The sequence below is a fragment of the Penicillium antarcticum genome, assembly GCF_028974205.1.
Source record: "Penicillium antarcticum strain IBT 31339 chromosome Unknown utg000008l_segment0_segment0, whole genome shotgun sequence".
Taxonomy (NCBI): Eukaryota; Fungi; Ascomycota; class Eurotiomycetes; order Eurotiales; family Aspergillaceae; genus Penicillium; species Penicillium antarcticum.
Window position 1 is genome coordinate 411,348 of NW_026695306.1, and position 24,199 is coordinate 435,546.

At 49.5% G+C, this 24,199-nt stretch overlaps 13 protein-coding genes across 13 annotated transcripts; 5 read left to right on the top strand and 8 right to left on the bottom strand.

Moving 5' to 3' along the window:
* Positions 1-468: 468 nt before the first annotated feature.
* Positions 469-3,220, bottom strand: N7508_007697 (WD40 repeat domain-containing protein; the record flags this gene model as incomplete). Its single annotated transcript, XM_058465761.1, has 2 exons — positions 469-2,108; positions 2,293-3,220. The coding sequence occupies 2 exons, from the start codon at positions 3,218-3,220 to the stop codon at positions 469-471; spliced, it is 2,568 nt and encodes an 855-aa protein (XP_058317089.1).
* Positions 3,221-3,507: 287 nt separating this feature from the next.
* N7508_007698 (Rab geranylgeranyltransferase BET4) lies at positions 3,508-4,724 on the top strand (the record flags this gene model as incomplete). Its single annotated transcript, XM_058465762.1, has 4 exons — positions 3,508-3,516; positions 3,567-3,674; positions 3,723-4,299; positions 4,351-4,724. The coding sequence occupies 4 exons, from the start codon at positions 3,508-3,510 to the stop codon at positions 4,722-4,724; spliced, it is 1,068 nt and encodes a 355-aa protein (XP_058317090.1).
* A 503-nt stretch (positions 4,725-5,227) lies between these two features.
* N7508_007699 (putative GTPase activating protein (Gyp5)) lies at positions 5,228-8,116 on the top strand (the record flags this gene model as incomplete). Its single annotated transcript, XM_058465763.1, has 5 exons — positions 5,228-5,266; positions 5,327-6,994; positions 7,049-7,540; positions 7,578-7,991; positions 8,054-8,116. The coding sequence occupies 5 exons, from the start codon at positions 5,228-5,230 to the stop codon at positions 8,114-8,116; spliced, it is 2,676 nt and encodes an 891-aa protein (XP_058317091.1).
* A 692-nt stretch (positions 8,117-8,808) lies between these two features.
* On the bottom strand, positions 8,809-9,227 carry N7508_007700 (Dabb family protein; the record flags this gene model as incomplete). The annotated part of the gene is made up of 2 exons (XM_058465764.1): positions 8,809-9,021; positions 9,126-9,227. The coding sequence occupies 2 exons, from the start codon at positions 9,225-9,227 to the stop codon at positions 8,809-8,811; spliced, it is 315 nt and encodes a 104-aa protein (XP_058317092.1).
* Positions 9,228-9,696: 469 nt separating this feature from the next.
* Positions 9,697-10,323, bottom strand: N7508_007701 (uncharacterized protein; the record flags this gene model as incomplete). The annotated part of the gene is made up of 2 exons (XM_058465765.1): positions 9,697-10,141; positions 10,247-10,323. 2 exons carry the CDS (start codon positions 10,321-10,323, stop codon positions 9,697-9,699), a joined length of 522 nt encoding a protein of 173 aa, XP_058317093.1.
* A 512-nt stretch (positions 10,324-10,835) lies between these two features.
* Positions 10,836-11,303, bottom strand: N7508_007702 (Ctf8 family protein; the record flags this gene model as incomplete). Its single annotated transcript, XM_058465766.1, has 1 exon — positions 10,836-11,303. The coding sequence occupies one exon, from the start codon at positions 11,301-11,303 to the stop codon at positions 10,836-10,838; it is 468 nt and encodes a 155-aa protein (XP_058317094.1).
* A 715-nt stretch (positions 11,304-12,018) lies between these two features.
* Positions 12,019-12,612, bottom strand: N7508_007703 (Cnl2/NKP2 family protein; the record flags this gene model as incomplete). Its single annotated transcript, XM_058465767.1, has 1 exon — positions 12,019-12,612. The coding sequence occupies one exon, from the start codon at positions 12,610-12,612 to the stop codon at positions 12,019-12,021; it is 594 nt and encodes a 197-aa protein (XP_058317095.1).
* A 630-nt stretch (positions 12,613-13,242) lies between these two features.
* On the top strand, positions 13,243-14,619 carry N7508_007704 (uncharacterized protein; the record flags this gene model as incomplete). Its single annotated transcript, XM_058465768.1, has 4 exons — positions 13,243-13,397; positions 13,653-13,884; positions 13,978-14,365; positions 14,468-14,619. 4 exons carry the CDS (start codon positions 13,243-13,245, stop codon positions 14,617-14,619), a joined length of 927 nt encoding a protein of 308 aa, XP_058317096.1.
* Positions 14,620-15,070: 451 nt separating this feature from the next.
* Positions 15,071-17,407, bottom strand: N7508_007705 (ARMH3 family protein; the record flags this gene model as incomplete). The annotated part of the gene is made up of 8 exons (XM_058465769.1): positions 15,071-15,749; positions 15,799-16,209; positions 16,260-16,594; positions 16,644-16,756; positions 16,808-16,961; positions 17,014-17,094; positions 17,145-17,267; positions 17,324-17,407. 8 exons carry the CDS (start codon positions 17,405-17,407, stop codon positions 15,071-15,073), a joined length of 1,980 nt encoding a protein of 659 aa, XP_058317097.1.
* A 759-nt stretch (positions 17,408-18,166) lies between these two features.
* Positions 18,167-18,925, top strand: isa1 (Fe-binding Fe/S cluster assembly protein ISA1; the record flags this gene model as incomplete). The annotated part of the gene is made up of 2 exons (XM_058465770.1): positions 18,167-18,830; positions 18,888-18,925. The coding sequence occupies 2 exons, from the start codon at positions 18,167-18,169 to the stop codon at positions 18,923-18,925; spliced, it is 702 nt and encodes a 233-aa protein (XP_058317098.1).
* Positions 18,926-19,706: 781 nt separating this feature from the next.
* On the top strand, positions 19,707-20,696 carry N7508_007707 (DSC3 family protein; the record flags this gene model as incomplete). The annotated part of the gene is made up of 1 exon (XM_058465771.1): positions 19,707-20,696. One exon carries the CDS (start codon positions 19,707-19,709, stop codon positions 20,694-20,696), a length of 990 nt encoding a protein of 329 aa, XP_058317099.1.
* A 441-nt stretch (positions 20,697-21,137) lies between these two features.
* Positions 21,138-21,983, bottom strand: N7508_007708 (v-SNARE protein VTI1; the record flags this gene model as incomplete). Its single annotated transcript, XM_058465772.1, has 3 exons — positions 21,138-21,225; positions 21,294-21,700; positions 21,804-21,983. The coding sequence occupies 3 exons, from the start codon at positions 21,981-21,983 to the stop codon at positions 21,138-21,140; spliced, it is 675 nt and encodes a 224-aa protein (XP_058317100.1).
* A 461-nt stretch (positions 21,984-22,444) lies between these two features.
* On the bottom strand, positions 22,445-24,018 carry rvb1 (RuvB family ATP-dependent DNA helicase pontin; the record flags this gene model as incomplete). The annotated part of the gene is made up of 4 exons (XM_058465773.1): positions 23,848-24,018; positions 23,559-23,778; positions 22,959-23,506; positions 22,445-22,909 (listed from the first exon to the last, which is right to left on the bottom strand). Exons 1-4 carry the CDS (start codon positions 23,989-23,991, stop codon positions 22,445-22,447), a joined length of 1,377 nt encoding a protein of 458 aa, XP_058317101.1. The 5' UTR covers positions 23,992-24,018.
* Between the last annotated feature and the right edge of the window lie 181 nt (positions 24,019-24,199).

Consider the following 24,199-nt stretch of genomic DNA (forward strand, 5'->3'; position numbering starts at 1 on the left):
TGTTGTTTACTTCGCGGGATTCTGTGTTTTTATGTTTTGGGTGCACTAGCTATACTTGAAATTGTGTATATATAATCTGGTGTTAGATATAGACATTGCTCTGTGTTTTTTATATCGTGTGAGGATCGAAACCCTTACATTCCAATACACTTAGGCGGGAATATATACTCTCCATCCAGACCTTCTTGTACTTGTATATCGCTACAGTAACATGAAGAACAGTGTTCCCTCCTGCATGAGATGCACCAGTATATCATGCAACAATTACGTACTGCACGACATCTAGTGAACGGAAATTATTTCCCACTGGTTACAGAGCTGTCGAAACACACACGTAGTGAAAGAAAGTAGGTTCATTCACCGGAATATAAAGAGATAATCCTCATAGCACCCAGTCTCTACGGCAAAGCTTGTAAAAATATAGGCTGCCAATGATAGTGTTGTCTCCCAACGAAAGGAGAAAAAGTACTAGCGAATGACTTCCTCACCAGACTTCTCAATGCCCTCCGCGCCCTCAAGAATATCACTGCCCCCAAAAAGCCCACAAACGGAGCTAGTGCTTATCCTGCTTCCAGTCCAGACCTCGTGAAACTTGACAGTCTGATCACTAGACGCCACAATGATACACCCCTCTTCCATGGTTCTTGTACACCACATTCCACCTTCTTTCTCCTTTGGACTCACTATCCGGGGCTCGGTCCTGTGCCCGCGAGATCGAGGAGGTCGAGTCGGAGATCGTGACCGACTCAAAGAAGGTGACTGTGAGGAGGATGGACTAACTTGTCTACCAAAGGCAAAATCCGGTGGATGATGGAGTCTTCCTGGGTATCGCACTGCCCACAAGGCTCGTCCGCAATCGCTACTAGTAGGTGGATCAGATCCATCCCAGCTGGCCCCATAGGGACCCCAGGGAATGACAGCGACCTGTGCGCAGCTGGGCCAGGCAAAGACGGCAATTCGGAAAGGATGATCGGGCTGCGAGTAGCCAAAAGTAGCAGCAATCTCGCGCCGAGTTTGGCTCCAGATCAGACTGGTGACTTGTGCAAATACGCTGATAGTTGCTAGACAGGCTCCGCTCCGTGTGTGATAGAAGTGGATGGCGCGATCATTCGTGCCTCCCCCGGTTGCGAGAAGAGATGGCTGCCATGGCGCAAAAGCAATTGCCTTGACAGCCGCCGAATGTAGCAGGCGATGCTTTTGACGATTGAAAGGGACCAGAACTGTGCGTCCACTTCCAGAAATCAGTGTCCCCGCATTGCTCAACAGTGGAGTTCTGACTGGAGGTTTAATAAGAGGTTTGACCCATGATGGGAGAAAGTGATTTATAGCAGGCCGTCTGTGGAATAGCCGTCTTGTAGCTGTACCCAGGGCGAGATAGGGGAAGGCGCCAAGGCTGAACTGACTTGGAGAATCAAGCGGCGTCACGGGTGAGCCTGCATCGAAAGGCTGTACTGGAACGATCTCGCCCATTTCAAACAAAAGACAGCTATTGTCATTACCGCCCGTGGCGAGGTATCTGTCATCGGGTGACCAGGCCAGTCCACAGATCTGCTGGGTATGGGCACAAATTTTAGCAAGTAGAGTCATGGATCCATTCCATTTCCACTCTTCTCGGTTTTCGGCGTCAGGCCACTCAACCGAGTAGTACCAAACGTTGCCGAAGTCATCACCAGCGGCTAGCTCTTCAGTCTCGACTTCTCGATGGATGAATCGCTCTGAATGTCTCCGAGATGTCTTTTGCTTGAATGCCACGCATGAAATACTGTTGGGGTGGCTGATCTCGAATCGAATATCCGCCTCATATGTACTCCACAAAGAGAGTTGACCAGACCGACGAGCCACCGCAAGGATGCTTCTCCCACCAATATCAGACGAAAATGACAAAGAAGTCACATAGTTTGAGTGGTGCAAGTCTGGAAAGGGCGGATAATCTACCCCTCGGCCTTCTGACCAAAGAAAGACCTGATGCCCAAGGCCTACTGCCAGGATGCCAGATGTAAATGAGTATGCCAGTGTACTGCAGTAAAAGTCATCTCGAAGAAAGGGAGCATCCAGTATGCGGAAGGGCTTCGGTGGAACGACCTCTTTTTTATCACGGACTGTAGGCCCTGTGATCAATTGCAATGTTAGTTTTGCCTGTAATTAGTATTTGCTATAGGAGAGTTTGTGAATTTTGCTTATTCCGTTCCCAAGTATGGGCTATTATGTTATAACATGAATGTTCCTGTTAAGTGGTAGTATGTCCCGAAGTGACGAGGGCTCGGGGATGGCAATTGCAAGTGCATCGCTTACAATGTTGCCTTTCCACTTTCTTCCAAGCACTATCCTTCCAAACGAACGGAGAGAGCCTTTCGTAGTGCAGAGACGCTGGACTGAGTGGCACCTCGAAACATGGTTGGGTAGTACCGAGCAATCTGGTGATTGGATCTATATCCAATGCAAGCGCAAGCCTCGATTCATGCCTTTCCTCTTCGTCAGGCGTCGGCTTTTTCGGCAGAAATCTGGCCACATAGTTTGGTGCAGCTGGTCCATGGCCCGTGGCGATGGATGTATCGCCTGGGGCTGTGGAAAGGGGACCTCCACGGACTGCAGATGCTCCACCCACGTTCCAAACTGCGCCAGCACTGACTTGTCTCAATGTTGCATCCGGAATATTGCTCCCTGAAAATGCAATTCCGTTGACAAGATTGGGTCGTTGACGAGGAACCTGCTGCAATCGGGTTGGTTGCTGCGGTCTGGAGACAATTGGAAGTCTGCGTGTATTTGGTGGCAGAAACGGGTCATTACCCGGTGGGCATCTTCGTAAAAGTTTCTCCCGAGGTGAAAGACGAAGCGGATGTTTGGCCACGCGGAATGCTGCTGAGCTAGACTCCGCAAAGTCTCGCTTAGGGATGAATCTATCTGGCGAAATTGAGCCACCGAAGGGACTTCGCACTGCTGGTGAATTTGAAGCACATCTAACTCTGCTGCGTCCTCTCTCGGGAGACGATACTCGATTTTCCTTGAAACGAGGAGCAGGTATGGCAAAGACCGGGGCTATTGTTTTGGACAACAATGGAGAAGTAGGTGTTTCAAAGAATGGCAGATTTAGCGTGGCAGATTCGGTTAGCCTGATCGACCCGTTGTCCCTGGAGGACTCAGATCGAGAATGTGAAATTAACAGGTTAGTGTGAGTGCCTGGAGAGGGTTCCAGGAAGGATTGACATGGCGAATCCACCATAGTTTGGATGAAGATGGATAAGTAGGATAATTAACGACCTTAAGCTAGGAAATGAGTGTATTAGAAGGCCTCTTCCAAGGCACAATAAAAGAGAAATGGCGATGAAGCAGTTGAAGTACAAAAGTAGAAAGAGACCGCCTGGTCACGTGATCAAACAGTGAGATTATATAATCCGTGACGAGTTCCGCCTGAGGCAGCACATGATTCGCTCTGCGACATAGATGGGACTAACCACACAACTTCATACTTTGCTCATTTCTTGATATTAAAGTTGAACAGTATTGAAAATGCCCAGCGTGCGCTCATCCACCCTATATATACTGTGACACTGGGCTAATGATCCTAGCATGGTGTCCCGCGGTACAAACCCGTTGAGAAGTCACCTGAAGCACGACAACAAGAGCAGGAGAAGATAGCAAAATACCAAGATCTCGAGCACTTAGTCTCCAAAAAGGTGCCTATCTATCACACACCGGGAACGAAGCAAGACTGACAATATAAGGTGGCCGAGCAAGAATACACAATCGACACATTGCAGAAGATCTCTGAGCTACTGTCCAGCAACCCGGAATATTATACGGCCTGGAACTATCGCCGGAAGGTCCTGCAGCACCAGTTTTCTCAAGCAGGAAAATCAGATGAGGCTCCTGATACAATCACACAGTTGATCAAGAACGATCTACTATTCCTGCTGCCCCTCCTCCGTAGCTTTCCCAAATGCTACTGGATCTGGAACTACCGTCTCTGGCTGCTAGATGAGGCACGTCGCTTACTATCTCTCCCAGAAGCTCGGCAAATCTGGCAAGAAGAGCTCGCCCTTGTGGGCAAAATGTTGACCTTCGACAGTCGAAACTTCCACGGGTGGGGGTACAGGCGCTTCGTGGTTGAGACACTGAAGGAGCTTGGCACTGCAGAAGAAGCAAAGAACATGACCCAGAAGGAATTCGAGTATGCAAAGAAGATGATCGGCGCAAATCTTTCCAACTTTTCCGCGTGGCATTACCGAACCAAGCTTATCCAGGGGCTTCTGGATGAGCAAGGAGCCAGCAATGACGATCGAAGAAAGATGCTAGACGATGGTTGGTCGATCGATTACCAGAATGCAGGATGGGATGCTAATGAATTTATAGAGCTATCACTGATCCACCAGGCTTTTATCGACCCTTATGACCAGTCGCTTTGGTTTTATCACCAGAATCTCATGAGTGTGTTTGACCCGTCGATGGCTGAACGCACTATGGCGCCAAACCTGAGTGCCTCCGACCGGTTGGAGTATATCAGAAATGAGATTGAGGAGCTTCAGGAGATGTTGGATGGGGCTGAAGACTGCAAATACATCTACCAGGCCTTGATCGACTGCACCCTTCTTGCATCTAAAGTGGAAGGCAACTTATCACAGGAAGACCGAGATCAAATTCTGAGCTGGCTCTTAGAAGTGAAGAAATTGGACCCATTGCGACGCGAACGATGGCTTGATTTTGAAAGGGGCCTACAGGGGTCATGAATCTGACCACAGTAAAGTATTAGACCATATCTATACGAGATTAGATGCTTTATCTGTTCCCTAACTTGAAATCTCTTCGCCTCTCTTGTCCATTTTCGAGTGGTTCGGGCGAATCAGCCAGATCTGACCCCTGTACAAAGGAGCTATACAGTAGATGTGGTTGTTTTTACATGCCCCTTGACCCCTTTTATTAGATCGTGCCACCTAAACCCAGGAATTTAATAGCATTACAAGATAAGACATAACATAGTGTATTTCGAATGAAATAACTGAATGTAAATGTATGCACATTCCAACGTCCGATCGACAGCTCCGCATTTCTCGGGCGCCAATCAGCATTTGTGTACTTGGCCTCGAATTCACTTGAAACTGACAACCCAAATTCCCTCCACTTCACTTCATTCCTCCTACACACCTCTGAGCGAGTTGAGCCTCCGTTTCAGTCCTATGGGTTACATCTTCTGATTGTGAGGTCACCGTCTCGAGAAAGAGCTATATCCGAGATGTCTACCAACAACCACAGTCCAACTGAATACGAAGGGGTGAGTGATTCATGAGTATCCTCATTTATCTTGGCATGAGCTTATCTACCATTTCTATAGGAGTCATTCGACAACGCCCTCGAAACTGCCCAAATCCAGGAGAACCTCAATGTCGACATCCCCAAGTCCACCTCCACGCGATCGTTAACCGACAGTCCACCAATCGGCACAGTTACATCTCCGGACACGACGGAGAAACCTCCGTTGTCTTCTGAATCGCAGGACGAGAAGAAGAACGAGGGTGTCGATCAGAGTGGCGAGGAGGGCCAAAACGACAACAAGAAGAATAATAAGAAGAGGAACAAGAACAAGAAACAGGGGAAGAACAAGGACGAAGCAATTGATGGGAATGAAACCAACGATGACGCAAACACCGTGACAGATGAGACCAACGATGCGGACATGCCGGAGCAAGAATCCGGGGTTGCTCAAACCGAGGTCGGAGAGGTAGACAATCAGGTGGAACGCGATGAGATGGCTCCCCAAAAGTCACCTCTACTTACATCCCACCGACTCTCAACTGCGTCGTCGCTGGACGAAGTCAACCTGATGAACACCAAGGAAGATGAATCGTCAAACAAGGGGCCAAGCTCAGGAGACAAGATGAACTCCCCGCCGGTACCTCCCAAGGACGACACAGCCCCAAGCTCCGGCTTGATGGGATTGTCAGGAAGTCTTCCTTCGCTGCCATGGGGAGCACCTCCAGTAAACAAGAATCCTCCTCCCGCACCGCCACCGCCTCCTACTCGCAAGCCCAGCGGCCCATTTGCATGGTTCTCTCGAAGCTCGAGCGGACCAAAGGACGTCAAATCGCCTCAATCGGCCGCTAGCCGACGAAACACTGCGACATCCGTATCGACCCTCGCCAGCAACCTTGAAGGTGGCGACGACGTGTCGAGCGTCGGCTCCAAGAAGCCGAGAAGGAACAGCTTAAAGGATCAATTTAAGATGTTGCGCTTGCGCGAGGAGAACCATGTGCCCGAAGTCGACGAGACGAGCTTGCGATCTGGCAGCATCAGCCATGCTGGAGCCAGTCCCCCGATCATTCGCGAGGAAGGAGAAGACGGCATCCTAAGCGCTCCAGAAGAGCCTCTATCAGCAACATCACCTTCAACACTGCATCCTCGAAAGGGATCTGTATCTGATGCTTCTACACCGGTCGATTGGGAGATGTGGCAGCAGCTCGTGAACAACGGAGCTCAAGCACTCGCCAGCTCCGAGGAATTGAATGCAGCCATCAAGCGTGGTATCCCACAAACGATTCGAGGAGTGATTTGGCAGATTTTGGCCGATTGCCAGCCCGCCGAATTGGAGGATGTGTACCGAGAGCTTGTGGGACGGGGAACAACACAAGATAAGGACGGACGAACATTAACAGGCGCCGAAACCACGTCCTCGCGTTCGTCAGTTCGCTCTGAGTCTGGGTCACGGTCGAGCAGCGCTGCTCCTAGCCCATCCCACGAAGCGGACCCTGATAAAATGGCCAAGGACCAGGCTGCCAGCGAGGCCGAGCGAGCCAAGAAGGCCAAGAGCGACGTCGTTGCCTTGCAGAAGCTAGAAAAGGCCATTCGGCGGGATCTGGGTGCTCGCACAAGCTATGCGAAGTATTTCGTGTCGCAGGGTAGTCAGGAGGGTCTCTTTGGGTTGTGCAAGGCGTACGCTTTGTATGATGAAGGTGTTGGATATGCGCAAGGCATGAACTTTATTGCTATGCCCTTGTTGTTCAACGTGAGTACCGTTGGTTTGAGTATCGTTGGGATTGCTGACTAACACGATATACAGATGGACGAGGTTGATGCCTTTGCAATGCTCGTAAAGCTGATGAATAAGTACTCTCTGCGAGATATGTTCATTCAGGATATGCCCGGGCTTCACCGTAGCCTGTACCAATTCGAGCGACTCTTGGAAGACCTGGAGCCTGCTCTTTACTGCCACCTCCGGCGCCGCGGAGTACCTCCCCAGCTCTATGCCACGCAATGGTTCTTGACGCTGTTCGCCTACCGATTCCCACTGCAGCTGGTTCTCCGCATCTACGATTTGATCTTTGAAGAAGGGCTGGAAAGCACAATCCTCAAGTTCGGCATTGCAATCATGAAGCGAAATGCCGAGACTCTCCTCGAGATGAAGGATATGAGTGTGCTCACTACATTTTTGAAAGAGCGTCTCTTCGACGCATACCTTGACAAACAGCCATCTACCTCATCGATCCTGGAATCAGGCTTCTTCGGCAGTTCCGGTGCTGCTGACAAGGAGGTCTACCGGTCCGATATCCTGGTACAAGATGCCTGTGAAATCCCCCCTCACTCCCGAGATGCTTGCCACATACACTATCGAATGGGAAGAGAAGACACGCACCGAAAAGGAACGTGAAGTCGAGCTTGAACATCTCCGACACACAGTCAGCACACAAGGCGCACGTGTCCGACTCCTGGAAGAACGCGCCGAAGCATCTGATAAGGAACATGTGCAGCTAGCCTCGGAGCTGGTGCACGTCAAGGTAGAAAACGAGGAGCTGCGCGACCTCACTGATGCCTTGAAGCTACAAGTCGGCGAGCTCAAGAACGTGGTCGACAAACAGCCCGCCGAAGTGGAGGAGAAACTCCGGATGGAAATGGAGCGGATCATGAAGCGCAACATCGAAGTGCAAAACGAGAACCGCGCTATGGAGGAATCAATGTGCGAGATGGAGAAGGAGTTAGTAACGACGAAGATGAAGTGGGCAGAGGTAAAAGAGCATCCCATCCTCACTACATGGAACCTGACACCTAACATTAATCAACTCCACAGATCTCCGAGAACCACGAGACCCTGCGCCAAAAGTGGAGCGACCTACGCCGCGCCCTCGACTAATACCTTCACTTCATTCCTCCCCTCACCGGATAAGAACCGGATCTGTATATTTGCAAATGTCCACTTGACGGAGGGTCTGCGATCCCATCTAGTCGACATTTGACCTCGTCTTACTGTATGGGCCGGATTGTCTTGCTGCCTTTGCCTGTTACCCATTCTGTACGTTGCTTCTCGTTTTGAGCCAATGTTATGATTTGCGTACACTCCCCTGTTTTATCACCACTTTGGCTTCCACTTCCATTTCCACGTTCCTGTTCTCCAAGTCCAGCATGCCATTTCTAGACGGCATCGGTGTTTCTGTGTGTGTAATCATGTCATGCTTTAGTGTCTTGTATGTCCATGTATACCCAAGTAACATTAGGGCTGGGCCGGGTGAGGCGGACATACTTGATGTATGCAGTGTACATCAATTGATAGTTTTATCCCTTTCCTTCTCTTCATCGTCTGCCTTGTCTTCAAGAGTCCTGGTAGCACGTCTATCCTCTACGATTGCTACGATTGCTACAACACGCGTACAATCCCTACCCAACCCAAGAAAATAAAGAAGTAGAAAATAAAGAAGTAGAAAATAAAGAAGAAAATAAAGAAGAAGAAGAAGAAGAAGAAGAAGAAGAAGAAGAAGAAGAAGAAGAAGAAGAAGAAGAAGAAGAAGAAGAAGAAGAAGAGAAATGTAACAATTCAAATCAAATCAATTACAAGACAGACTCATAAAAACTCGTCAAAACATCCTCCTTGACAGGCCCAGCAACAGCCTTAAGCGCCTTATGAGCCTCACACTCAACATCATAATATTTCATATCCTCCATCGAAGCAAAAGTAGTCTTCACAGAGAGATTGAAGCCCTTATTCCTGGGGTCCGGGAAGGACGCGCCAGCTGCCGCAGCGAGGATGTATGGCTTGCCGTCCTAGACAGAAATATCCGTTAATACCCGTTCGGCTGGCATCGGATCCCGCTCAAGCAGAAGTGAGGAGGTAGCTAAGTGGGTGTTAACTGGTAATATGTACATACCTTCGTGGCAGTCTTCGCAAGAACCTTGTACTGCTCCAGGACACGGTCCCGATCTGCCTCGTTGGGGATCTTGAAGAGGGTGATTCGTTCGATGGGCGCCATTGTAAATGGGGAAGTGTGCAGAGATCGGGGGTGCAGGGTCCAGATTGTTGTAGAGAGGCGGGATATGGACATGGGGATGGCGGGCTTTAAGTAGAAGTCCGAGGTCTAGGGCGGGGAATTACGTGGAGAGACGGAGGGGATGTTTCTATTCGGCTCGGATGTGTTCTCGGATTGGTTGGATGTGTATGAGGGTTATGGTATGTTGGATTACTGATTCGCTGTTTCTATTGTAGTGACTTCTCACTGTTTCTGCTCTCAATTGAGGGCATATTTTTGTTGTAATGCTTGAAGATAGCGCGGAATGTGTATGTTGGAGAGCGCATAATTCCGCACGGGGGTGAGATTAAATCCGAGGGCGGAATTGCTTCGGATATCTTGATTTATACTTCATTTTCCATACTTCATACTCTATACAGTTCGATTTTAGATCCAATATAGATCCTTGGTATAGTCTGCACTTGATGCAAGATCACGAATTCACACGCAACGCCTGCTCCCTCTCAAACGCTTCAGACAAGCTCTTGAAATTGCCAGCTCCAAAGCCATCAAACGAATTTCGCTGGATGACCTCCGTAAACACCGTCGGTCGATCTCCAACATGCTTAGTGAAGATCTGAAGCAAATAGCCACGTTCGTCGAAATCATGCCCATCAACAGCAACAATGCGCGGCTCAGCAATAGCCCCCGCGCCTTTCTCCACAGCCCGCCTGCAAACAGCATCGATATCACCCGCAACCCGAAACGCAACATCCTTAACCCCATCGCCATGCGTGGAGGGATACTCATGGGTCTCAGCTAACGTGACGCGCTCGTCATCCGAAGCGCAGCGCAAAACGTTGTCAGCCACATCCCGCGGTGGACTACATATCGGTCCCGTGAGAATGAATGTCGCAGCCCCGTTGGACACGACATAGCTGACCACATATGGAGACCCGTTCTCCGGATCCCGATATGCTACGGTTCGAAAACCCATGCGCGTGACCCAGTATGAGGCAGCTTATTTTGGATTCCCGACATACCAGTGGATATGGTCGAAGCCGATGTATTCAGGACCCAGTTTGGGAGTGATGATACCTTCGTTTTGGGAAATTGTCATTGTTGCGGTTGTTCAGGATGTAGGTTTTCGTCCATCCAGTTCGAAGGCAGGTCAACGGGAGTGGAATTGCGGTCTGAGTATTTATGCGCAATTTGATGTGGGCGGCTTGTTTCAGAGGGAAACCTTGGAAGGAGGAAAGTAGATTGATGGCATCTCTGTCAGACGTGTCACATTCTTTGCCCTGCAGCTTTGGATGGAGTGTTTTTCTATCTGATTGCAGGCATGAGGCAATGTTGAAGTCATCCATGCACGTCTGTGAACATGGACCCCTCCAGTAACCTTTGAAATCGTTGCCCAAGAGGGGGTAAATGCTGTTGATCCTCGTAGGAAAAGAATAGGGCGTTATGGCTCTGCCCGAGTTCTCTAATCGAGGGTTGAGGCAAAGGACAGCCAGGCTCTGTGGCTTCAACACCAGGATAAGGAACACCCCCAGATCCCTTCCTTCTGCACTTTGTGTACCCTAACGGATTGAAGATGTAATCTCAATCCAATCCCAAAAATCCACACAGTCCTCAAACATCATTAACAGGCTCAGGTCGGCTCTTGAAGAAAATCTTATACCGCACAATCTCAACAACCTCCAATTCCTCCCCACCCCCCTCGCCCTGATGTCTCTGCAAAACAGCAATAGGACGGGGCAATTTCTTCACTTCACCAGTCATACGCTGGTACCGGCCAACATAGAGATACGCGCGCTTCATCCATTTCGTGTCATCCGGGTTGTGCACGGAGTAGTCCGGGAACATGAGTTTTCCAATTGGGGTTTCGAAAGTTGATGCTGGGTTCGGGGCATTGGGATTGGGGCTGTCGGTCATTTCATCTTCGTTTGAGGTGGGGACATTGATTGTGCCTTGGAGTTCGAGGATGGCCAGGCCTGTTGGGGTTTGGAGGAGCGATGGGAGGGGGTTTGGGAGGGTTTGGGAGTTTGGTGCTTTTGCTCTTGATGAGCCTGAGGAGGGATGGAGTTTTATCGAAGGCATTTTGGGTTGGTTTTGTGTGTTGGACCGTTGACCTGTTGGAGTGTGATTAGTGAAGAGTAAAGTGGTGAGGCGCGTCGGGTCGCGTTTCGGTCTCCACTGCTTATCGGAGTATCGATGCGACTTGAGTATATGCGCTACTCTAGGCATTTTACACTACTTGTACTCTGAAATTAGAGTGATATGGGGTATGTAGGTTTTGATTATTGAAAACTAACCGCCTTTTACACCTCGTAATTCTCTGCACTGAGCCAATGTGTAAGAGGTCAAGCAGTCCAGGGTCGATACATGGGTGACCAGGTTGAATTGAAGCCAACAGATTTTGAGCAGCATGGACTTGGACGACGGGAGCGTGGGGTGAGGGCATTGAGCTATTCCCGGAGTTTGACTTGCACCCGCTGCAGAGCGACACTAATGTTCCGGGACATCCATCTCATCTAGCATAGATGGAGATGAGTCTATTTGTCAACTGAGGCAACAAGGCCAAAGTAGGCTTGACGGATGGGGCATTGATAGTGCCAGACAATAGCTGAGGTTGACAAGGGGTAGCGCTTGTGAAAAAGGCTTGGGATTGAAGCACACATAACTTGGGTGCTTGGTTAGGTAGAAGCTGTATATAGATCAGTCAAGGTTCTTCAATTGCCAGATCAAAACCACATACCTGCTTTCTTCAAAGAGATTACTCAACACTTGGTGCAGACACGTAACCGGCGGTTGATCAAGACATGCTATGCTTATAGCAAGAATCTTCCAAGTTCTGCAGACCCTTGATAGCCTCATTGGCCATATCATCAGCAGTCCCAGCTGGACCCTGCAATTTGCCATAACGGAGATCACTCATATCCCCAACAGTAGTAGTAAGTTGAGCCAAGATCCCCGCCGCCTCTCGGTCAATGGCAGCAATTTCCTGCTCAATATTGGTGCTAGCAGTCTCCATTGCAGCCAGCAAGCTATCCACCGAGTGATAATCTTCCGGTGCGGCAGACTGCGTCTGACCAAACAGATGAAGATCCATGTCGACCTCGCGCTGCTCATTGTTACTCGAGACCTCGACTCCAGTGGCAAGATAGGCTTTGCGTAGCTCAGCTTTCTGCTTGTCACTTTGCTTGATTTCATTGTCAATGTTTTCATTGACTCTGTCCATATCCTGTTCGCGAACTTGTTGTAGCTCCCGGTACAGGGTCCTGATGTGCGGGTGATTGCGAAGGCGCTTTGGAAAGAGTTCTGTGAACTTCTGCAGCGACATCATTGTCGGCAGCGGTGCTGGCGAGAGCAGGAAGTTGCTCAAGATGGACTCTTCTGTTGGTGCCATGATGACTGGAAGTTTCTTCTTGTTCTTGATTAGAGCAGTATTGAAGTCTGAACACGCGCACCACAGTTGACGCGAATAAGATTTCACGTGCAAAATGGGCAATACGATCAATGGAACATCAATCGTATAGATCGAAGAATGAAGTTATCGTGACAAGCGTAGAAAGTCGAGATGGATGCGCGTCGATGGTTGAGCGTTCCCGCCTTTTTCTTCAAGGGGTCGCGTTTCCTCTTCCAATCTCCTCGCGACATCGTCAGCCTCATTTCCCTCTCCCACCTAATCATCTTCTCTAACTTTGAGCTGGTCTCTGGTAGGACACGGATTGTGCACTACATTTTGACTTAATTTGTATCGACATCTTGCTCTACAATTGTCACCGCACCTGTTCTCTTCTTTTTGAACACGCAACGACCAATCAATCTCTAAAATTAAACAGAAAGTGCGTCTACGGATTTAGGCCATAGCAAGCTTTGACCGCCAGCTTCCACTTACTTTCCTGTGAGATCATCGCGAGATTTGCGCGAGAAGGCGAGCGTTTCTATTTCGCGAGCATTCGACCTCAGGGCTCGGAATCATCGCATAGATCGCCTGCACCTCCAACCCTTCTATCTTCTTTCTAATTCATTTACCATGGTTGTTTCCATGTATTCCAAGGACGAGAAGGTCCTTTGCTTCCATCATGACATCCTCTACGATGCCAAAATCCTGGATGTCCGCCACAAGGACCCCAACGACAAGAAAAGTGCCTTTGAGTACCAAGTCCACTATAAAGGATGGAAGAACACGTAAGTCTGACTGTCTCATCTGAAGTGCTCTCTGAATGTCCATCAACGGTCGTGGCTGTCGAGCCTGTCGAGCCTGTCAAGCCTGTTGCGCATGTCGTCGCCACGCGGGATGACCTGGAGACCTTGACCTCGATCTATATCCGCTCCATCCCATGGGCAGCCCCCTGCCTCTATCTACGTGGAGCATGCTTCCAGATACATTTCTATGTATATGACAAGCTCAGTAACTGGGATCATCATACTGACATTGACTAGATGGGATGACTGGGTCCTAGAAGACCGTCTGCGCAAGCACACAGAAGACAACCGTGAGCTAGCCAACAACCTACGCCGCGAAGCCGAAGCATCAATCCGCCAAAAGTCCACCAAGGCAAGCGCAAAGAAGCGCGCCGCTTCCGACCGTAGCTCTGTGCGCGACAGCGAAGAACGTGGCAACTCGGTGCCGGGCCGTGGCACGAAGCGAGCTCGCGACAATGACATCGAAAAGGTAAGAAAAAACTACTCCAATCAAAGCTGACTCCATAAGAAAAACAAAAGATCTCTTAAACTTTGAAGTCCGACGGCTAACAGCCCCCCCCAGGAAGAAAGCTTCCACATGCGCCCCTCAGTCCGCATCGTGATGCCAGACAATCTCAAGTCCCTCCTAGTCGATGACTGGGAACAAGTAACCAAAAACCAATGCGTGGTCTCGCTTCCATCCCAGAGCCCCGTCCGCCAGATCCTAAAGGACTGGTACGAGGAAGAGCAGCCGAAGCGAACCAGCTCAGCAGCCGACCAGGACGTGCTTGAGGAAGTGATTGCAGGACTCCATGAGTATTTCGACAAGTGTCTTGATAAGATCCTCTTGTACCGCCACGAGCGCGCGCAGTACCGCGGTCTGCGGAAGAAGTTCGAGGCTGTCACCGGGGAGTTGGCTAATAAGGGACCTATTGATGTCTACGGTGCCGAGCACTTGATCCGTCTTTTCAGTAAGTTTGCCTGTTTAATTCGAGTCTTTTGTAATTTCCCGCTTAGATTGGTTGGGTTCCTTTTTCTTTTGGATTTTTTGCTAATCTTCTTTTCTTTGGTAGGCACCATGCCTGAGCTCATTGCTCAGACAAACATGGATATGCAGGCAACTAACCGTCTGCGTGAAGAGATTTCTAAGCTTGCCATGTGGTTGAGCAAGCATTCTGAGAAGTACTTCACCACACAATATTTGCCGGCGGAGGAGACTCACTGAGTTCTGGGTTTGATGTTTTTGCTTCATGATGGAGGGTGACTTTCGCGACAATTGATATCAGTTTGAATTGATTATTTAGATTTCAGCATTCAATTTTCTTTTTACTTCTTCGCCAGACAGCCGAGGTTTGGATCTTCTTCTTTGATTGTCGTATTTTCGGAATTCGTCACTTCTGTTCGTAGCGACGGAAGGTGTAGATAGGAAACAACCTTGAATGGATAAGAATCAGGCAAACGCACTATTCATCTACACAATGAAGAAAATATCCAACATCAAGAAGGAAACGTACGTATTCTCAACTGGATGTCTCAATGAAAACGTAATGAAGCCACCACGACCATCACAGAGCCAGAGATCAAGACCTTTCCCCTCAAATACAGTATCTCGAATGCAAAAAAATCCAATCCCACACAATACACAACTAAAAGAATTCACAATATCCACAACCCAGCTAAGCAACAAGCTGCCTAGCATCATCAACAGCACACCTAGCCGCTTTCTTAAGCTCACTCTTCCACTCGGCCTCACGCCATTTAGCCCAAGTACTCAGTCCCTCCGGCGGCTGAATACTCAAAGTATCATACCCCTGCCTGATAATCCGATGAACCTCGCGCGGACTGAGATTCTTCTTCCGAATAGAAGGCAAAGGCACAGAAGCCGGTTCATCGGGCTTAGGACTTGCAGCAGCAGCAGCCGCCGCCGCATCACCGCCCTCCGAATGGAAAAGCAGGGTATAGAAATGCGTCGAGACAGATTGGAGTGTATCAATAGCTGCAACAGTCTGTTCGACACCGGGCTCGGCCCTGGATGTGCTTGAACTGGTGAAAGCATACGCAGCGCGGAACTTGGAGATGATGGGACCTGTTTCGACGAGTTTGTAGAAGAGGTCGTCATAGGAAGATGGGTCTGGGAGGAAGGTGTCGCCGCCTGAGACGCAGAAGGCGATTAGATCGGCCAGAGAAGATGTTAGGGTTTGGATCTTTGGGTTGGTTGTTAGGTCGCTTGCGTAGGTTGTTAGGAAGCGCATTAGAGAAAGAAGGGTGCGCCAGAGTTCGGACCAGTGGTATGTTAGTCTGATTTTGTTTTTTGAGAGGTGGGTTAGGAGCCGGAGGGTTATTGCGATTGCGTGGCTGGATTTGTTAGTTTTTGCAAACAGGGGCATGGAGAAGGTGTGTTCACCTATAGAGATTGACGTCCAGACGTCGACGGAGGTTGTGGGTGATTGTATCGATCATGATGTCGAATATGATTGTTGCTAGGACTCTATCTCCGCTGACTAGAGGGAGGTAGGGCTGTTTCTGTCTGCATATGCGGACTTTTCGTTTGCCATCTTCGTTGCAAATGTGTTTGCAGATTGTTGGGTCCTCGACTAATATGCGCAGAGTAAATAGGGTGAGTTCGGCGTAATGTCCAACCCGTGGGGATCGGTACGCATGTTGCAAAAGATATGAGGTCAATGAGAGGAAGCTCGAGAATGGCGATTCTTCCTCGTTCTTCTCGGCTTTCGAATGAACAAGATGGTAGCCGAATAGCTTGTTGGCGTTTGTGAAGTCGTATGTTGCCATGAGAATTGCGGCTTCTTGGGCAGGACTGGTATGATGTTAGTCAAGAATAGCAAGTGATATTCGGAGAAGACTTGCAGTTCAGCGAAAATTGCCTTCGCTTCTTCCGCGGTAGGAGGATTGGCCTTTTCTCTGGCACCGGGTGCAAAGGCTCGCAATCCAAAGAAGATCAATGTATTGGTCAAGTTCCAGCCCTCTGGGATGTCATCCTGTACGGCAATGTAGCCGTTACGCAGACCGCCACAGGCGAGGCCGACGCCTTTGGCAATCTTTTCAATGCTTGACTCGTTGACAAAGTCGTCAAGTCGAAGCTGGTAGGGATTTTGGAACTCAAACTTGTTGTAATTTGCCAATAATCCCAAAAGAAGAAATGGGTCAAAGACTCGCATTGGGGTATCAGATTCGGATACATACTAAGTGCTGTTAGTGATCCATTATAATAAGAATGGAGAGACTAAGTACCTTCATCAGTGATGGGAAAAGATCTCTGTGCGTGAGATAGGATACCAGGCTGGTTTTGTAGGCCCCGCTGGTCATTGCGACGGCTGTCCTGATGGCTTTGGGCCGCACATCGACTAACAAAGTTAGTTTCATATATTCAAAATCACATCAGACAGGAAGCTCACAGCTTTTGCCACTGCGGATAATCCCATCCAAGACGGCCACAAAGTCGGAGATGACATGGTCCACTTCGTCGAGTCCTGCAAGAACGGTGATGACATCTGAGCTAGGGTTTGTGTACTTCTTGCCCAGGATACTGGTCAAGAAAATTGTCAAGGTCTAGAAAATTGAGTTAGAGCGCCCCTTTAAACATTCCATCAAGGACACTCACATCCAATGCATAAGAATCCGCAGGGGCAACCCCTGCAGCTGCCTCGCGAATGGCACGGGTGAATAGCAGCTGAGTTTGAGTCTAAACATTGAGTTAGCCAGGTAATCTCCGTGGCAATGGGTGCAGCTTGCCTGTAAGCTTAATATATCATCTGGACTCAAATGGTCTAGAATGGCATGCAGTTGGTTCCGATCCGGGGGGAGCAAGAAGAACTCCCTCCAGAAGCCCTCAGAAGGGTCTAAGTCGTCTGCATTCTAATTATCAGGGCTGAGTTAGTATTGCAACTCAATTGATGTTCTGGAGTTCATACTTTGAAGAGGTTCTCATAGAGCTGCACAATCTTAGGCTTGAAGGACTCAGGTCGACTCTGCAGGGTCAAGGGAGAAGCTTCCATGGTTCAAACAGAGACACGGGTGATCTGCAGTTGAATCACCAGCATCGGCAGAAAAGAGGTTAAATTGCAGAGTCGAGGTCTATTCACGAGCTTGGAGTTCATTGAGCAACCGTCTTGGGCACCAGCCACTTTGTCAGCAGATCCAGCCACATGTCCTTTCTACATTGATACTTGGCATTTACGAGTGTTATAAGAGGTTTGAATGTAAAAATCTAGTATGACGGTCTAGGGGCATGTCTGGATAATCGTCATATGCACTTTGATGCCAATCCCCGCCACTTAGCTGCATTTGGAGCCCTTGGGGGCTCATGAGGGGTGAGCCAGGCACTCCGAAGAACGGAATGCCCTGTGCCTGGTGATGACTCAGCTTCCGAAAAACGCAGAGTCACTCTCACCTGATATATTATGATCTCACAGCAAGTAAGAGGTAAGATATGAAATGTAGCCAGCCGAGCCCTCCAAGGTTGTCGTACTGTCAAGGTCCCCACGGCTGAGTCAAACATTAAGAGAAAAAGAGCAAGGCGAACAGTGGCGCCATTGTGTGTAGAAACATCTCAATGCTTATTGGTCGGTTCTGCGTCATGCAACTGGTTTAGGTAATCCACCCGGGGCCACGGGGGATTCTCAAAACAGTCAGAGATTCTTCTTTCAACTTTGGTCTTTCACACTACCACATCCACCTTTACTTTCATACAGTATCCTATGAGTTTATAGCATTTCTCTCTGAGACGCTTTCTCTCTTCACATTGCTCCGAAATCATGAGCTTCCACACCATGCAGCGCTCAGTGACATCATCCGCCACACTCCTCCGACGGGCAAAGCCCTCGGCTGGACACCTGCGGACTTTCTCATCATACGGAAATGCACACCTCTCCTCCAAGCGGGACATGCAGACTGCAACAGCTTACCGTCCTCACACCCTTCCCTCCTCTTTCCCGCCTCCCCGAAGTAGCGGTGGCGCCGACACTTCCATCTCCGCTGAATTCCCTCCCTCCGACTCAAAATCATCTCAGACTACCTTTCAGAACGGTGCATCACCCAATGTGAGCCTTCGGGAAGGTGAAGCGCAAAAATCGAAACCCACCTCCGCTTCCCCGAAGACTTCCCCGAAACCCCGTCGGCCACTTCGGCCAAGGAAGGCAGCTATGAAATTGTCCGCGGTGGCCACTGAGCAACTTCGGAAATTGATGGCCCAGCCTGAACCCAAGTTTATTCGGGTCGGTGTCAAGAACAGGGGCTGCTCTGGTCTTGCTTACCACCTGGAGTATGTGGAAAAGCCGGGCAAGTTCGACGAAGTCGTTGAACAGGACGGTGTCAAGGTCCTCATTGACAGCAAGGCCCTTTTCAGCATCATTGGCAGTGAAATGGACTGGCATGAGGATAAGCTGAGCCGACGCTTCGTTTTCCGCAACCCCAACATCAGTAAGTGGCCCGTGCATCTGCCATCCCATCATTTTCAGTACTAACCTATCACCATAGAAGAAGAATGTGGATGCGGTGAATCCTTCATGGTCTAAGCCTTCATACATGTTTCTTTTACGGGTTCCTCGGCGTCTTCTTACCAGTGCATCGGATGGCGTTTTCAAAGGGGGTTGGGATACAATCACTCTTTTATTTCAGTACATACGCTTGATACCAGTCGATACATTTCACGTTTCCATTTATTTCGGCATTCTCTCTTTCACATTTCAATGGCTCTGGCTTGATTCGGGTACTAGCGGGCTTTTTCATAGAGACAGGCTCCATCGCTATTGTTTTCTTTTGTTGCTGGACATTCTTTCGAATCCTGCCACAACAGCCATCGGATATCACTAGATATCTTTATGTACAACGCATAGATTAGTCTTAGGACAATGATGACATGTCATATACACCTGTTACATCCCACCTTTATCTGATCTAGATGATCAATCTGATGGACTCGATAATAGGCAAAAAAGAGGCCAAAGAGAAAAACAAAGTAGGTACCGTAGGCAATATCAAGAGTCGTATAGTCGCTCTGCAGCTTTCGTATAGAATCGTCCAGTAATTTATGGCATGATGCACACTTATGACCTCGGTTCAAAATTCCCATACTGTACCTCAATACGTCATCTCTGGTAGATCTATTCACTTTCAATGTCCAAACTATATTTATATCTGAAACAACAGCTTATACTGGTCTAGGTATCACATGACGTGATATTCTGGGGTCCGAGGCGCGGAATGGGGTAATCACCGCATCTCCAACATCAATTACAACCGCATCCACCACAAATACATTCTACGGTCTATCTACATGACTGACATCCGACTACCATGGCTTCACCATTCCTATCCCCCTACACATCAAGCGACAAACCCACAGACCTCCTAATAACAGTCCGCTTCTCCGCCTCGATCCCCGATCTCCAACTCGACGTACCAGACCCGGAAATTACAACAGGCGCAGGTCTCAAACAATTAATCCGCGCCGAGCTGCCCCCAGATCTCTCACCACACCGTCTCCGTCTCATCTACGCTGGCCGGGGTCTAGAAGATACAACCGCCTTAACAGTCTCACTCAAGCTCCCGCCATCCCCAAGCCGCAGTCCAGGCTCTATATCAGAAACAGAAGAACAAAGCGAAGCCACAACCGACAGTGTCAAAGGCAAGCAGCCCCTACGAGACACACGACCGCGACTTTACATCCACTGCTCAATAGGCGATATCGCACTCTCCGAATCGGACCTAGCAAATGAAGCAGGAGTAGCCTCAACACACCTCCTCCAAGAAAAGAAAAAGAAAGCCTCAAAAGATGCAGTCTCAACTCTCTTCCCGCGCTCCGGCCAATCCAACCTCCAATCCAACTCCAACTCCCAACCCACACAAACCAACACAACAACCCCCGCACCACGCGGCTTCGACCGCCTCCTAAGCGCAGGCTTCACAAGCTCAGAAGTAACAGCCCTGCGCTCCCAATTCCTGGCCGTGCAATCCGTCTCCCACACGCGCGATACAATGCCCACAGGGGATCAATTACGCGATTTGGAAGATAGATGGATGGACGAGGGGTCGACGGCGGCGGGTGTGGCGGGTGGTAGTGGAGGGGGTGTAGCTGGAGGAGATGATGATGGGAGTATTGGGGCTGGGTCGCGCGGGGCGATGGATGATATGTTGTGGGGAGCTGTTATGGGGTTCTTTTGGCCTGTTGGGTGTGCTATGTGGTTGAGGAGGGAGGAGGGGGTTTGGAGTTGGAGGAAGGGGGTTGCTGTTTTTGTGGGGGTTGTTGTTAATGCTGCTTTTGGGATGATGAGGATTATGGGGTAGAAGAGGTGTATAAGGGGATCTGTGGATAGGTTGTTCTTATATTTTGGTTTTGTGTTTACTATGAGATACCCCCATTTGAAATTATTATATTAGGTTATGCAATGGTCATCAGTTCTTTCGCACATCCATATTTATATGACCTGGATCTTTAATTTGAGGCTTCGAAAATAGATAAAGAGAGGCGGAAAAGAGAGGGCAAATGTGTATGGACTGTCCGAAACTGAATGGCACTTGTTCTGTTGCATGGACTTGAAGTGTTGTCACTTGGTTTAGATATCGAGTGTTGAGCTAGAGACCAGGCAGTGAAGCTGTATCAAGTCTCGCCGAATGCTATCATACAAATGGCAAAGATGCGACAAAGACAAAAGAGTCTCGCATAGAAGAGAAAGAGACATAAACATAAAAAACACCAGTATACAAAACGCCAGCTTAACCCCAACGCTAATGGAATTTGCTGTAAATAACGGCGAAAATCAACAGCACCAAGACAGTAATGATAGCAATAGTAATCATCCGATTCGTAGCCATCCTACGTGGACTCGGCGTCAGCAACATGCAACAAGATCAATCAGGGAAGGGCGAACAGGGAGTCAGTACCTACGGGCCATGCCCCTCAAAGTCTTGATACTAGTATCAACATAACCCTCACTCTGCTGCAGATTGTTGCGCGCATTAGTGATCTGCTCGCGCTGCTCGTACAGCGTGCCGAGCGTGCCGCGCGCAACATCCTCTGTATCAAGCGCCATGCGCTGACTCTGCTGCAAGCGGGCAGAGCTGCGTTCTAGCCTGTCCGTCCCGGAGAGCAACTGCTGTCTTTGTTCGAGGTGCTCATCCTGCGGCTCGTCGGTGTACCTATCTCCGAAGAGGGCCTGTCGATCATCCGAGAGGGACTTGAGCTTGCGCTTAACTTCGTCGATGTCTGTTGAGTAGTTGCGGAAACGGACGTTTACTTTTGACCGGGCTGATGAGGGGATGTTCTGCTTCTCCATGCGTAGTTGGTCGAGCTATTGGGGGGCGGGTCAGTTAGCTTTCCGGCTTCGTTTTTGGTCCACTGGGACTTGTTCCCTTGCGGCGCATGAGTGCCTTCCTCGGGTACTGTGCACTCACCAGTTCTGTCGCTTCGTCGAGGACTTGCTCTGCATTGGCGATTGCGGATTTCCGTTGCTCGCCGCTTGCCTCGGCGATCTGGTCCAGCTTCTGGTTCAGGTCGGCTTGCACCAGCTTCAGCTCGTTTTCGTAGCTGGCGAACATCTCTGAGCCGGCGTCTGTATCCATGGTGTTTGCCATAATGATTGTGAAATATGTGTCGGGAGAACAAAGGTGTCAACGTGGTTGATGTTGATGAAGGCTCCACCTTTATCTGGGGGGCGGGTGACTTTCAATAGCGCTGAGTGGCGGTTCGGTCAAACGTGCCAAGACTGCCCTTGGTGATAACAGAGTGAACAATGGCTTTCGCAAAGAACTAGAAGCAAAAGACTCAAATTGGAAGAAATATCAATGCGATAGGATTAGTTGGGACAGGAACGGGTGATGATGCCGAGTCACACGTGATCCCGATTTGGGTTGCATCGAATAATCTCTACTTTTCTATGTGCTATCCGACTACGTCGAGTAAAGAAATAAGTAAAATGAAATTTGATACATAGCATTAGCGTAAACCAGGCCCACAAAGCAATTCGCCTTTTCCATAAACATCCAACATACCCCAACGGTATACAAGATCATAGAACTTCAAATGTGACAGCCAGTCATGACAGGAACTTGTCGCTATCCTGGCCGACAATGATAGCACTTCGCTTGGCATCCAGGAAAAGATCCTCACACTCAGCAACATCAGCCTCCTCGATGCCACCGGGGCGGCCGTTGACGCGCGCAAGAATGCTGGCGGGGGTCAACAGCTGCAGAGCGTAACGCAAGCTGACCTTGCTGCCATGTTCGGAGACCTTGTTGAGGGCAGGTTCGGTGATATTGAGACCCTCAATCTTGGCGCGCAGGCGGATGATGGTCTTAATCTCATCAGGGGTGTAGGGGTTGGTGGGGATGATGAGAAGGCGGGCAAGGAGATCGGGAGGAATGCCGTGGGCAGCGCTGATATCGTCGGTGCCACGGATGACTGTGTGGCCACGGTTGGAGGCAAGAATGACGATCGGGGAGATGGTCGATTCAAGAGCACGGTTCAAATATGTGAAGCACTCAATGTCGAGCATGTGAACCTGAATGTTGTTAGCTACAGTTTACGATGAATAAAAGATATTGGCTTACCTCGTCAATGAACAAAACACCAGGAACCAACTCGGCGACACCCTGGTCAATGTACCGGTTGACAACCTTGTTGATCTCCTGGCGTAGTTTGTCCGTAATTTCCGTCTTCTTAGGCTTCATCAGCTGGCCCATCATGCTCATCACATCCTGACCACCCTGTGGCCGGGCGTTGGCCATATCGAGATCGTGAAGAGTCACATCCTGGACAATCTCCTTCTTCTTGTGGACCTCGCCCTTGGGAACAGGCACATACTCCTCTGCCTCGAGATCGAATTCAGTCGCATAGGCATCGGATCGGCCGACACGCTTGCATGCGCCGGTGTTAGCTTCAATGTAAATGACATCTCCGACGGTAACACGCTCCTTCTGGATGGCCTCATAGATGCTAGGATCCAGGCGGAGCTTCTTGCTGCCCTTGGCGGACTTCAGACCGATGACCAGGTGGCTAATTGTGCGTCCATATCCACCCAGAGGGTTCTCGGTCTCTTCGGGGGTAAGTTCGGTCACTTCACCCTCGTACACTTCCTTGGTTTCGCGAACACGGAGACCTATCATGGTTAGCCTGCTATCCATACTCGCTCGGCCTTGTCGCATTCATACCGATAGCTCTCCGGAAGTTCTCCATCAATGCCTCGGTCTTCTTGACCTCTGCGGAGTAAATTTCGCTGCCGACGATGGGACAAAAAGGAACCTTGGTTCCCAGCTCCTGTGATACAGCAAGAGCCAGAGCAGTCTTTCCGGTACCGGGGCCACCAGCAAGCAGAACAGCACGTCCAGCCATCTTTCTCGCCTTGATCAAGTCCACCACAATACCGCATGCCTGTATCGATCGATAGGGTTAGCTATCTTTCCTGCACCAAAGCCAATGAATCCAGTATTGCTTCCTTACCTCACGGGCAGCTGCTTGTCCCACGAATCCATCTGCAGAGGTTTCCGAAGTACCATCAGAGCGCAATCCAAGGCCCCGAATGTGTGTATGCGCCGCGGTTCTGTTCTCGCGCGAGTTGCCCTTAACTTCACTGATCTGAACCATGATTGGGAGAGGTGTGACCGCGTGAAGCCACAGGTATCAGCGAAAGTTGAATCAATGGGTTGAAAAGTCGAAAAGGAACGAAAAGCAAAGCTTCGAAGAAACAAGACAGATAGAAAAGGGAGGTAACGCGATGAATCTCAGAGGGACATGCTTCTGGCCGAAATTCGCGAGCAAGGGATCGTCAAATGAGAGAGCCGCGCCAAAGGCG